Raw genomic sequence first — 13573 nt, 5'->3', positions numbered from 1 at the left:
CCAGAGAGGCATTATCTACCAAACTGCAAGCAGGCTTGTTGCTAACCAATACTTCTTGGGATTCTGGACAGTCAAAATCTGCCTGAGAAGGTGCGCTGGTTGTACACCCAGAAAACCAAGCGGCAGAGACCGGGGAGGTGACAAGTCACAGCGACCGCACTCGCCAAACACCTGGTCATCTGAGCTGCTAGGACCTGGGAAGGGCACAAAACGCAGGCCCAAAATGCAGTCCCAAAACACAGGCCCAACCAAGTCTGCGCCTCTGAGGAGTACCCGAGTACCTGAACCTGAGCAGCTTAGACCTGGGAAGTGCATTTAACCCAGGGCCGGCCTCAAACAGTTCCCAGCAGAGCAACCTAGAGCCTAAGCAGTGTAGACAAGGAAAGCACACACGCCGTGAGCGGGGAAAAACCCAGTGTGGCTGAGACACTGTGAGCACATGCCAGTGTTATTTGTTTGCAGTGTTCCTCCCTCCCCATGGCATGGCTGAACAAGTGAGCCTAAAAAAGTGTCCACCACCACCCCCTTGTGCTAGGGTGGAAATTAAACACTGAAGAGGCCAGCAAACAGAAGAAGCTAAAAACAGAAGGAACCATCTTGGAAGTGACAGGTGCAATAGATTAAAACCCTGTAGTTAGTATCGATTACATAGGAAGGGACCTATAGATCTTGAGAAGTATAAGCCGGATCAAGGAACTATCTGAAAATGAATTGACATACTATTATCATTCTTTAATTTTTTTAATTTTTAAGTCCTCGATTACTCCTTTAATTTTCATTTTTATAACCTACTATTACTTTGCAAAAAAAGACCCAATTTTTTAAAGCAAACTTCATATATATATTTTATAATTTTTGTGACTTTTTTTTCTTTAATATTGTATTTTTGAAAATACAACCTCTAGATTTTTAATTTCTGCTTTTTGGTATTTGTTATCAATTTTCTACCTTTAAGAACCCAATCTTCAGTACCCATTTTTACTTGGGAGCGAGATTACTGGCTTGACTGCTCTCTCCCCCTTTGGACTCTCCTTTTTCTCCACCAGGTCGGCTCTATCTCCTCCCTCGCCCTTCTCCTCTCTACCAAACTCTGTGAATCTCTTTGTGTGTTCCGGATGGTGGAGAACACTTAGGGAACTGATTATTGGCTGGATCTATCTCTCTCCTTTTGATTCCCCTCTTAATCCTCCTGGCCACCTCTGTCTCCTTCCTCCTTCTTCTCTTCTCGGTATAATTCCGTGAACATCTCTGAGCAGTCCAGACTGTGGAGCACACATGAGGAAGTGATTACTGGCTAGCTCGCTCTCTCCTCTTTTGATTCCTCCTCATCTCATCCTGGTCACCTCTATTTCCCTCCTCCATCTTCTCTTCTCCATGTAACTCTGTGCACCTCTCTGGGTGCCCCTCACTGTGGAGAAACTTTTCATCTTTAACCTAGATGTGTTATCAACGGTGCTATATAGATGGACAAGTCTTGTGGCTACTGTAAAAATAATACTGAAAACCAGAAGCAGGAGGCTTAAGTCCAAATCTGGAGAACACAAGAGAACTCCTGACTCCAGGGAACATTAATCAATAGGAGCTCATCAAATGCATCCATATCTACATTGAAACCAAGCACCACCCAAGGGCCAACAAGTTCCAGAGCAAGACATACCATGCAAATTCTCCAGCAACACAGGAAAATAGCCCTGAGCTTCAATATACAGTCTGCGCAAAGTCACTCCAAACCCACTGACATCTCATAACTCATTACTAGAAACTTCATTGCACTCCAGAGGAAAAAATCCAGCTCCACCCACCAGAACACCGACACAAGCTTCCCTAACCAGGAAACCTTGACAAGGCACCTGTCCAAACCCACCCACAGAGAGGAAACTCCACAATAAAGATAACTCCACAAACTGCCAGAATACGGAAAGGCCACCCTAACACAGCAATATAAACAAGATGAAAAGGCAGAGGAATACCCAGCAGGTAAAGGAACAGGACAAATGCCCACCAAACCAAACAAAAGAGGAAGAGATAGGGAATCTACCTGATAAAGAATTCCAAATAATGATAGTGAAAATGATCCAAAATCTTGAAAACAAAATGGAGTTACAGATAATTAGCCTGGAGACAAGGATTGAGAAGATGCAGAAAGGTTTAACAAGGACCTAGAACAAATAAAAAAGAGTCAATATATAATTAATAATGCAATAAATGAGATAAAAAAACACTCTGGAGGGAACCAACAGTAGAATAACGGAGGCAGAAGATAGGATAAGCGATGTAGAATATGGAATGGTAGAAATAAATGAAAGAGAGGGGAAAAAGGAAAAATGAATTAAAAGGAATGAGAACAATCTAAGAGACCTCTGGGACAAAGTTAAATGCCCCAACATTCAAATCATAGGAATCCCAGAAGAAGAAGACAAAAAGAAAAACCATGAGGAAATACTTGAGATAATAGTTGAAAACTTCCCTAAAATGGGGAAGGAAACAATCACCTAAATCCAAGAAACCCAGAGAGTCCCAAACAGGATAAACCCAAGGTGAAACACTCCAAGACACATATTAATCAAATTAACAAAGATCAAACACAAAGAACAAATATTAAAAGCAGCAAGGGAAAAGCAACAAATAACACACAAGGGGATTCTCATAAGGATAACTGCTGATCTTTCAATAGAAACTCTCCAGGCCAGGAGGGAATGGCAGGACATACAGTGATGAAAGAAAATAACCTACAGCCAAGATTACTGTACCCAGCAAGGATCTCATTCAAATATGAAGGAGAAATCAAAAGCTTTACAGACAAGTGAAAGCTGAGAGAATTCAGCACCACCAAACCAGCTCTCCAACAAATGCTAAAGGATCTTCTCTAGACAGGGAACACAGAAAGGGTGTATAAACTCAAACCCAAAACAATAAAGCAAATGGCAATGGGATCATACTTATCAATAATTACCTTAAATGTAAATGGGTTGAATGCCCCAAACAAAAGACAAAGACTGGCTCAATGGATACAAAAACAAGACCCCTATATATGTTGTCTACAAGAGACCCACCTCAAAACAAGGTACACATACAGACTGAAAGTGAAAGCCTGGAAATAGATATTCCACGCAAATAGAGACAAAAAGAAAGCAGGAGTAGCAATACTCATATCAGATACAATAGACTTTAAAACAAAGGCTGTGAAAAGAGACAAAGAAGGACACTACATAATGATCAAAGGATCAATCCAAGAAGAAGATATAACAATTATAAATATATATGCACCCAACATAGGAGCACCACAATATGTAAGACAAATGCTAACAAGTATGAAAGAGGAAATTAACAATAACACAATAATAGTGGGAGACTTTAATACCCCACTCACACCTATGGATAGATCAACTAAACAGAAAATTAACAAGGAAACACAAACTTTAAATGATACAATAGACCAGTTAGACCTGATAGATATCTATAGGACATTTCACCGCAAAACAATGAATTTCACGGAACCTTCTCCAGGATAGATCACATCCTGGGCCATAAATCTAGCTTTGGTAAATTCAGAAAAATTGAAATCATTCCAAGCATCTTTTCTGACCACAATGCAGTAAGATTAGATCTCAATTACAGGAGAAAAACTATTAAAAATTGCAACATATGGAGGGTGAACAACACGCTGCTGAATAACCCACAAATCACAGAAGAAATCAAAAGAGAATCAAAATATGCACAGAAACAAATGAAAACGAAAACACAACAACCCAAAACCTGTGGGACACTGTAAAAGCAGTGCTAAGGGGAAGGTTCATAGCAATACAGGCATATCTCAAGAAACAAGAAAAACGTCAAATAAAGAACCTAACTCTACACCTAAAGCAACTAGAAAAGGAAGAAATGAAGAACCCCAGGGTTAGTAGAAGGAAAGAAATCTTAAAAATTAGAGCAGAAATAAATGCAAAAGAAACAAAATAGACCACAGCAAAAATCAACAAAGCCAAAAGCTGGTTCTTTGAGAGGATAAAAAAAATTGACAAACCATTAACCAAACTCAGCAAGAAACAAAGGAAGAAAAATCAAATCAATAAAATTAGAAATGAAAATGGAGAGATCACCACATACAACACAGAAATACAAAGGATCATAAGAGACTATTATCAGCAACTATATGCAAATAAAATGGACAACTTGGAAGCAATGGACAAATTCTTAGAAAAGTACAACTTTCCAAAACTGAACCAGGAAGAAATAGAAAATTAACAGACTCATCACAAGCATGGAAATTGAAGATGTAATCAGAAATCTTCCAGCAAACAAAAGCCCTGGTCCAGATGGAACACTGTGGAGATTCCTTAAAAAACTGGAAATAGAACTGCATATGACACAGCAATCCCACTGCTGGGCATACACACTGAGGAAACCAGAATTGAAAGAGTCACGTGTACCCCAATGTTCATCACAGCACTGTTTATAATAGCCAGGACATGGAAGCAACCTAGATGTCCATCAGCAGACAAATGGATAAGAAAGCTGTGGTACATATACACAATGGAGTATTACTCAGCCATTAAAAAGATTACATTTGAATCAGTTCTAATGAGGTGGATGAAACTGGAGCCTATTATACAGAGTGAAGTAAGCCAGAAAGAAAAACACCAATACAGTATACTAACGCATATATATGGAATTTAGAGAGATGGTAACAATAACCCGATATGCGAGACAGCATAATAGACATAGATGTATAGAACAGTCTTTTGGACTCTGTGGAGAGGGGGAGGGTGGGATGGTATGGGAGAATGGCATTGAAACATGTATATTATCATATGTGACACAAATCACCAGTCCAGGTTTGATGCATGATACAGGATGCTTGGGGCTGGTGCACTTGGATGACCCAGAGGGATGGGATGAGGAGGGATGTGGGAGGGAGAGTCAGGATGGGGAACAAGTGTACGCCCGGGTGGATTCATGTCGATGTATGGAAAAACCAATACAATATTGTAAAGTAATTAGCCTCCAATTTAAATAAATAAATAAAGAAGCAACAGTTAGAAAAGGACATGGAACAATGGATCAGTTCCAAAGTGAGAAAGGAGTAGTATGTCAAGGCTGTCACCCTGCTTATTTAACTTATATGCAGAGTACATCATGAGAAATGCCAGGCTGAATGAAGCACAAGCTGGAATCAAGATTGCTAGGAGAAATATCAATAATCTCAGATACGCAGATGACACCACTCTTATGGCGGAAGTGAAGAGGAACTAAAGAGCCTCTTGATGAAAGTGAAAAGAAGAGAGTGAAAAACCTGGCTTAAAACTCAATATTCAAAAAACTAAGATCGTGGAATCCAGTCTCATCACTTCATGGCAAATAGATGGGGAAACAATGGAAATATTTATTTTCTTGTGCTCCAAAATCGCTGCAGCCACGAAATTAAAAGACACTTGCTCCTTGGAAGAAAAGCTATGACAAACCTAGGTAGCATATTAAAAAGCAGAGACATTACTTTGCTAACAAAGGTCTGTATAGTCAAAACTATGGTTTTTCTAGTAGTCATGTGTGGATGTGAGACTTGGACCATAAAGAAAGCTGACTGCTGAAGAGTTGATGCTTTTGAACTGTGGTGTTGGAGAAGACTCATGAGAGTCCCTTGGACTGCAAGGAGATCAAACCAATCAATCCTAAAGGCAATCAACCCTGAATATTCCTTGGAAAGACTGAAGCTGAAGCTGAAGCTCCAATACTTTGGCCACCTGATGCGAAGAACCAACTCATCAGAAAAGACCCTGATACTGGGAAAGACTGAAGGCAGGAGAAGGGGATGACAGAGGATGAGATAGTTGGATGGCATCACCAACTTGATCGACATGAGTTTGAGCAAACTCTGGGAGATAGTGGAGGACAGGGAAGCCTGGCATGCTGCAGTCAATGGGATCACAAAGAGTCCGACACGACCGAGTGACTGAACTGAACTGGGGGATGGATATATGGGAGTTCATCATACCACAGTCTCCTACTTTTGTAAATGTGTGAAATTTCCAATAATACAGTTGTATTTTAAATCTTTTTAAGGGATCCGGGGTGGGGAAATTAAGAGAGTTAAAGATAGTTTATTTAGATTTTTTAAAGATAATTACTTTTTAGAAATTTATTTATTTTTATTAGAGGCTAATTACTTTACAATATTGTACTGGTTTCTAATATAACCTTTAAAGCCATAAACACAGTTCCTAGTGTGAAATATAAAAGATAGTGCATCATTCAAGTAAGAAAAATATGTACAGAAACTATAGTAAAATACTAGATAATGAAGTAGGGATCAAATAAACATGGAGATAAAGTGCTATGTACAGGATCTGAGAACCAGTCGGCCTAGTACAGGAGGTATAATTCATTACAGGGGTGTGTTGACAGATATGTATGTGTTCTCCACATTTGGAGGAGAGGAGGGGTTGTTTTCAAAATCACATGAAGATTTTGCACATTTACATATTCAGTCAGTTCAGTTCAGTTCAGTCACTCAGTCGTGTGTCCAACTCTTTGCGACCCCATGAATTGCAGCACGCCAGGCTTCCCTGTCCATCACCAACTCCTGGAATTCACCCAAACCCATGTCCATCGAGTCGGTGATGCCATCCAGCCATCTCATCCTCTGTCATCCCCTTCTCCTCCTGCCCTCAATCCCTCCCAGCATCAGAGTCTTTTCCAATGAGTCAACTCTTCACATGAGGTGGCCAAAGTATTGGAGTTTCAGTTTTTGCATGAGTCCTTCCAAGAACATCCAGGACTGATCTCCTTTAGAATGGACTGTTTGGAACTCCTTGCAGTCCAAGGGACTCTCAAGAGTCTTCTCCTACACCACAGTTCAAAAGCATCAATTCTTCAGCACTCAGCTTTCTTCACAGTCCAGCTCTCACATCCATACACGACTACTGGAAAAACCATAGCCTTCACTAGATGGACCTTTGTTGGCAAACTAACATCTCTGCTTTTGAGTATGCTATCTAGGTTGGTCATAACTTTCCTTCCAAAGAGTAAGCGTGTTTTAATTGCATGGCTGCAATCACCATCTGCAGTGATTTTGGAGCCCCCAAAAATAAAGCCTGACATTGTTTCCACTGTTTCCCCATCTATTACTCATGAAGTGAGGGGGCCAGATGCCATGATCTTCATTTTCTGAATGTTGAGCTTTAAGCCAACTTTTTCACTCTCCTCTTTCACTTTCATCAAGAGGATTTTGAGTTCCTTTTCACTTTCTGCCATAAGGGTGGTGTCATCTGCCTATCTCAGGTTATTGATATTTCTCCTGGCAATCTAGATTCCAGCTTGTGCTTCTTCCAGCCCAGTATTTCTCAAGATGTACTCTGCGTATAAGTTAAATAAGCAGGGTGACAATATACAGCCTTGTATATTGTGGCCCACTGGAGAAGGGAATGGCAAACAACTTCAGTATTCTTGCCTTGAAAACCCCATGAACAATATGAAAGGATACTGAAAGAGGAACTCCCCGGGTCGGTAGGTGCCCAATATGCTACTGGAGATCAGTGGAGAAATAACTCCAGAAAGAATGAAGGGATGGAGCCAAAGCAAAAACAATACCCAGTTGTGGATGTGACTGGTGATAGAAGCAAGGTCCGATGCTGTAAAGAGCAATATTGCATAGGAACCTGGAATGTCAGGTCCATGAATCAAGGCAAATTGGAAGTAGTCAAACAGAAGATGGCAAGAGTGAATGTCGACATTCTAGGAATCAGCAAACTAAAATGGACTGGAATGGGTGAATTTAACTCAGATGACCATTATATCTACTACTGCAGGCAGGAATCCCTTAGAAGAAATGGAGTAGCCATCATGGTCAACAAAAGAGTCCTAAATGCAGTACTTGGATGCATTCTCAAAAATGACAGCATGATCTCTGTTCGTTTCCAAGGCAAACCATTCAATATCACAGTAATCCAAGTCTATGCCCCAACCAGTAACACTGAAGAAGCTGAAGTTGAATGGTTGTATGAAGACCTGCAAGACCTTTTAGAACTAACACCCAAAAAAGATGTCCTTTTCATTATAGGGGACTGGAATGCAAAAGTAGGAAGTCAAGAAACACCTGGGGTAACAGGCAAATTTGGCCTTGGAATATGGAATGAAGCAGGGCAAAGGCTAATATAGCTTTGCCAAGAGAACACACTGGTCATAGCAAACACCCTCTTCCAACAACACAAGAGAAGACTCTACACATGGACATCACCAGATGGTCAACACCGAAATCAGATTGATTATATTCTTTGCAGCCAAAGACGGAGAAGCTGTATACAGTCAGCAAAAACAAGACTGGGAGCTGAGTGTGGCTCAGATTTACATATTACATTTCCTCAAAGTAAAGATCAGATCAATGTACTGAATACAAGATTCCACATTACTTGAAGAAGACATTTGGGTTGACATAAACTGTTAGTCATAATGATTTCCTTATCCAGTCATGAAAATATTTAATAGGATAGATGTGACACAGAAAAATATTAAACACCTATTATGTGCTGGAACCAACAATGTGGTGGATACTCATTTCAACTGATTTTCAAAACAAACCTCCCAGTTAGCCAGACACTCTTCACTGAGAGCCGTGGTGGCTTCCTGTTCGACACTGTTTGGGAAGAACCAATGAGGTGGCTGAATCCCGAAATCCTCATGACATCAAGAAATTAAACCATGATGACTGAGAGAGCAAGAGGCAGAATGCAATAGAATGTGTGCTACACCCTTGAAAAAAAGGGTGCATCAGTCCCTACTGGAACCATGCCAACTGACCACTGACAACACAACTTCTGCTTGCATCATTTCACCAAGACTCATCACCTGAATAAGAGGGGAGATCCTTCAACAAACTCGGTGACCATGACACCAACCTGCCCAAGATGGGGTCTCTCAGTATGGCATTTCAGGCTCTGTTTGACGAGCACACCTTGGAACACAGTGACAATGAGAGCCAGCCTCAGGGAGGGTGACTTCCCTGGCCACCAAGGCGAGACGTGAATGTCTTTACCTTTATCTTTACCTTTTCTATAAGGTAATGATCTTTACCTTTCCAATAAGTTGCAGCAAAAGATCCACTTAAGTGCTTTCGTTTCCACTCTTCCTTCCAATAAAATAAGTTGGCTTAAGCTCCACCTTCAGAAAACTAAGATCACGGCATCTGGTCCCATCACTTCATGGCAAAGAGTTTTAGCCTCTGTTTACTTTCATGCAAAAGAACACAACATTTGGATGGAGGTACAGCAGGAGAGAAGGAGACAGAGAGTGTGCACAGAACCCCATGGGAATCAATAGATTTCCAGAAGAAGGCCAAAAGGGGCTCCAGGAGGGCATGGCAATGGACCGAGCTGAGATGGCTAGGTTAGCGTCACCTCAATGGTGATAGCTTGGCCAAAAGCACTTCAGCTTAGCTGGGGAGAAGTTGGAAAGAACACGTCAGGTGGCATGAAGGATGAGGCTGATGGAATTGTTGACAACTAGAAGACAAGATGGAGAAGGCAATGGCACCCCACTCCAGTACTCTTGCCTGGAAAATCCCATGGGCAGAGGAGCCTGGTAGGCTGCAGTCCATGGGGTCGCTGAGTCGGACACAACTCAGCGACTTCACTTTCACTTTTCACTTTCATGCATTGGAGAAGGAAATGGCAACCCACTCCAGTGCTCTTGCCTGGAGAATCCCAGGGACGGGGGAGCCTGGTGGGCTGCCGTCTATGGGGTCACACAGAGTCGGACACGACTGAAGTGACTTAGCAGCAGCAGCAGAAGACAAGAGCTCTGCTCTCCTCCCTCCGCAGAAGCCAAAGACACTACCTTCTGTACCAAGTGGTCCCTGAGTGGCTCCAAATGAACACCAGGAGCCTGGTCTCAGGAGGGGAGGCCATCACATGGGCAGGGGCATGGCTAGGGCACCAGGAATCTGAGTTTTTTCAGCATCTACAGGGACCAAGGATATCTTCCAGTCTGCAGACAGAGATGAGCAGGGGGACGCTGGGACTGGGGTGGGGGGTTTCCGGATGTGCACTTCCACCTAGGGCCTGACCCCGCTAGGACACCAGAATGGCCTGAGGAAAGGATGCTGACATGGAAACCCAAAGCAAAGAGGAGCCGGCTGCTGTCAGTACCTGAAGTTTAGCATCATCCAGCACTTACCTTTCCAGGTCCTCATGTCGTCTAAACCAGAAAGGGAGATTCTTCTGGGCACCACAGTGCCTTCTGGCTTCTTGAGGCTACTGGGCCCTCTGCACAGGAACTGCTCCTTGTGCCACCATTCAGAGAGATGGCTCGGCTTAGGGGGGCGAGGAGGGGGTATGTTAGACATCACATCTAGTTCTTTTACCCCATAGGGCAAGGAAGCTTGGTTTTGATCAAACCAAGAATTTAAGGAAGTTTCCCCCAGTGGTAAAGCAAAGTGGTCCCTGGATGGGCCATTGACATCTTTCATCCAGATCAGGGTGGCCTGGGGCCTCATGGAGGGGGCCTCCTGAGACCCGTTCCCAGGGTGTGAAGGGCAGGCCAAGCTCCCAGAGGGTGGCGGCTGTGGGCAGTCCACAAAGACGTCGTCAAAGGAAGCCTGCTCCAGTGAGCGCTCTGAGTTTGACCAGCTGTCACATCTGGTGGGGAGACTGAGGGAAGAAAAGCACAGACACTTGACTGAGAGGTCACAAGTCCCCACAGCGGCTGTTGGTACTGCTACACCTTTGGCAGAAGTTTGAAGGAGAAAGCCACCCACCCACCGCAAAGCCATGCTGTGGGGGAAAAAAGGCCATGCTGCCATCATGCCCCCTACTCTAATGTTGCCATTTTTTTTTTTAACTTTTATAGTGACATTCCCTCCACACCCCTTAGTGACAGCAACCCCTTGATGTAGGGGGAAAAAAAAAAAAAAGGTTTGTTGATTTTTCTCATCATCTAAGTGGAAGATACAAATGAAAATGCAAGGTTAGAAATGAAAGCCACAACGCCAAAATGCCTGAGTCATTCTGTTTGGTGTACCACATGCTTCGGCCTTGATAGTGGTTGATAGGGATCTGGCCCTGCCCTGGCGGCAGCAGGAAGCGAGGGGAGCAGAGATACACCCACTAGAAGATGCTACAGCTAAACGGCCTGATTTGCAGTGAGGGCATGGCAGTCACAGAGGCTGCAAGAGGAAGCAGTGTGGGTTCTGCCAATGGAGGAGGCCGGGCGCAGAGGCATACCTGGCGTGGTGCAGTCTTCCCGTCTCGCAGTTGGATAGAATCAGATAATCAGGAAGCAAGAACAACTCTGACTCACTTCTGGTTTCCTCAGTGGCTACAGTACTAGTGCTCAGGTCATCTCTTGGCAGGGAGCAGACAGCAGAGTTGGTGAGAAGGGAGCTGGAGGGGGAGGGCTGTGCGGAGGAGGGGGCGCAACAGCCACTCTCCATGGAATCTGCAGGACAAATCGTTTCCCAGCAGAATGTTTAAGAATGGCTAGAACACAGTTTCTCAGATGGCATCTAAGAAGCCAAACAGAAGATGAAAATCACAGCTGGTGTTTGTACTGATGGAGAAGACCATTTCCCCAAGCTATAAACAACGTCTGGGGAAGAAGGCCAATGTTCCAAGAGTGAAGTGTTGAATCAACTAAGGGCAAAATAAAGCAATCATTCTTGGCCTAAAAATCTGCAGATAGTCTACACACAGCTTCTTCATGGCCCTCAGCCACAACTCTACATTCATCACTGTTTATTCACTCAACAAATATACACATATATATGCATAACAAATATATATACGTATACTTACATATGCATTTGGGCACATGTGCAGGCATGCAGATATAGACATATATGTCTACTTATGTCTATATAGATACTTTCTCTTACACCTACTATGTGCACGGGACTGTTCTAACTTTGCCAGCCAAGACAAAGACTCTGCCCCCATTGGCATTTACAGCCCACCAGAGGAGAGAGACAAGTAACACATAAAGAGCAGTGTGAATGATTGACCGCTAGTGATGTCTAAGGAAAAGGAATGAAAGAAATAAAGTGTTGTGATGGCTGGTAAAGCCCACATTCAGAAACTCCCAATGAAAAGCCTGCTTTTATTTCCCTTTTGAACCAAGTTAGCAGGAATTTAGGACTCCTGAGTCAGAGTGGCCCAGAACTGCCTGAATTCAAGTGCAGACTCTAATATCTAGCTGTCGTGACCTTGGGCAAGTTATCTGCTTGGTCCAAGTTTTCTTCTCTATAAAGTGGTTACGCTCAGAGTACCTCTGCCACACAGTTGGTCTGGGGATGAGAAGAGCTAATACACAAAAGCATTTAATGGAGTTACTGGCCAGGGTACACATGATGTGCTGCCTACCTATGGTTACCAGAGACAGAACCAAACACTCTATGTGAGAAGCCACAATACAGCCCCTTTAGGCTTGGTTCTGAGATGAAGAGGAATCAACCCCTACAGTTCAGTTCAGTTCAGTTCAGTTCAGTCACTCAGTCATGTCCGACTCTTTGCAACCCCATAAACTGCAGCACGCCAGGCCTCCCTGTCCATCACCAACTCCCAGAGTTCATTCAAACTCATGTCCATCGAGTCTGTGATGCCATCCAGCCATCTCATCCTCTGTCGTCCCCTTTTCTTCCTGCCCCCAATCCCTCCCAGCATCAGAGTCTTTTCCAATGAGTCAACTCTTCACATGAGGTGGCCAAAGTACTGGAGTTTCAGCTTTAGCATCATTCCTTCCAAAGAACACCCAGGACTGATCTCCTTTAGAATGGACTGGTTGGATCTCCTTGCAGTCCAAGGGACTCTCAAGAGTCTTCTCCAACACCACAGTTCAAAAGCATCAATACTTCGGCACTCAGCTTTCTTCACAGTCCAACTTTCACATCCATACATGACTACTGGAAAAATCATAGCCTTCACTAGATGGCAAAGTAATGTCTCTGCTTTTGAATATGCTATCTAGGTTGGTCATAACTTTCCTTCCAGGGAGTAAGTGTCTTTTAATTTCATGGCTGCAATCACCATCTACAATGATTTTGGAGCCCCCCAAAATAAAGTCTGACACTGTTTCCACTGTTTCCCCATCTATTCCTCCTCCAAACAAAGGTGGGGGGAGGCTACAGGGAACAGAAGAGGTCATGGGGGATTTGCCCATCCTCCAACTTCAGGCCAGAACTTTCTGTTTCGTGCCTGGTGCCTTACTCCTTTGTGCTCCCCTTGGCATACTGGGAAACATGTTATGTATTTACGTTTTAGCATCACTGCCAAATGAGGAAACAGAAGTCACATACGACATGAAACACAAATATGCATCTAATTGCACCGAAGGTAGGGACTAGGCATGAAGAGTGAGCAGCAAGGCTCTGCTGGGTTGCACAGTGTCTTGACAAATTCAGTGCAACTTTGTAAAGAAACTCTGTTGCAGCAAGGGCAACAGACTGCCATCATTTCATTTCCTCTTACTCGAGTGCTCTCAAAGTTCAACGGTGTAACTGCGTAGCTTCACCTAGTAAGCTTGCCTGCGTCGTGAAAAGAAAAGGACTTCGTTGGCAGGAAGCACACACAGCCTCACGTCTGTCTAGAGA

General features: G+C 43.3%; 1 protein-coding gene across 3 annotated transcripts in view; it reads right to left on the bottom strand.

The window, feature by feature from the left end:
* Positions 1-13573, bottom strand: part of GAB3 (GRB2 associated binding protein 3) — an 89114-nt gene that overhangs the window by 45564 nt on the left and 29977 nt on the right. For 2 of the 3 annotated variants that reach the window (XM_005227646.5, NM_001192307.1), the window contains exons 3-4: positions 11214-11427; positions 10168-10640 (exon numbers count right to left, since the gene is read on the bottom strand). The exons of the other annotated variant lie outside the window; for it this stretch is intronic. In XM_005227646.5, the coding sequence (XP_005227703.1) occupies positions 10168-10640; positions 11214-11427 (687 nt within the window). The remainder of the gene's footprint in view (positions 1-10167; positions 10641-11213; positions 11428-13573) is intronic. 3 annotated transcript variants of the gene reach the window in all.

This window comes from Bos taurus, chromosome X, assembly GCF_002263795.3.
Source record: "Bos taurus isolate L1 Dominette 01449 registration number 42190680 breed Hereford chromosome X, ARS-UCD2.0, whole genome shotgun sequence".
Classification (NCBI taxonomy): Eukaryota; Metazoa; Chordata; class Mammalia; order Artiodactyla; family Bovidae; genus Bos; species Bos taurus.
This window is presented reverse-complemented; position numbering and strand designations above follow the sequence as displayed.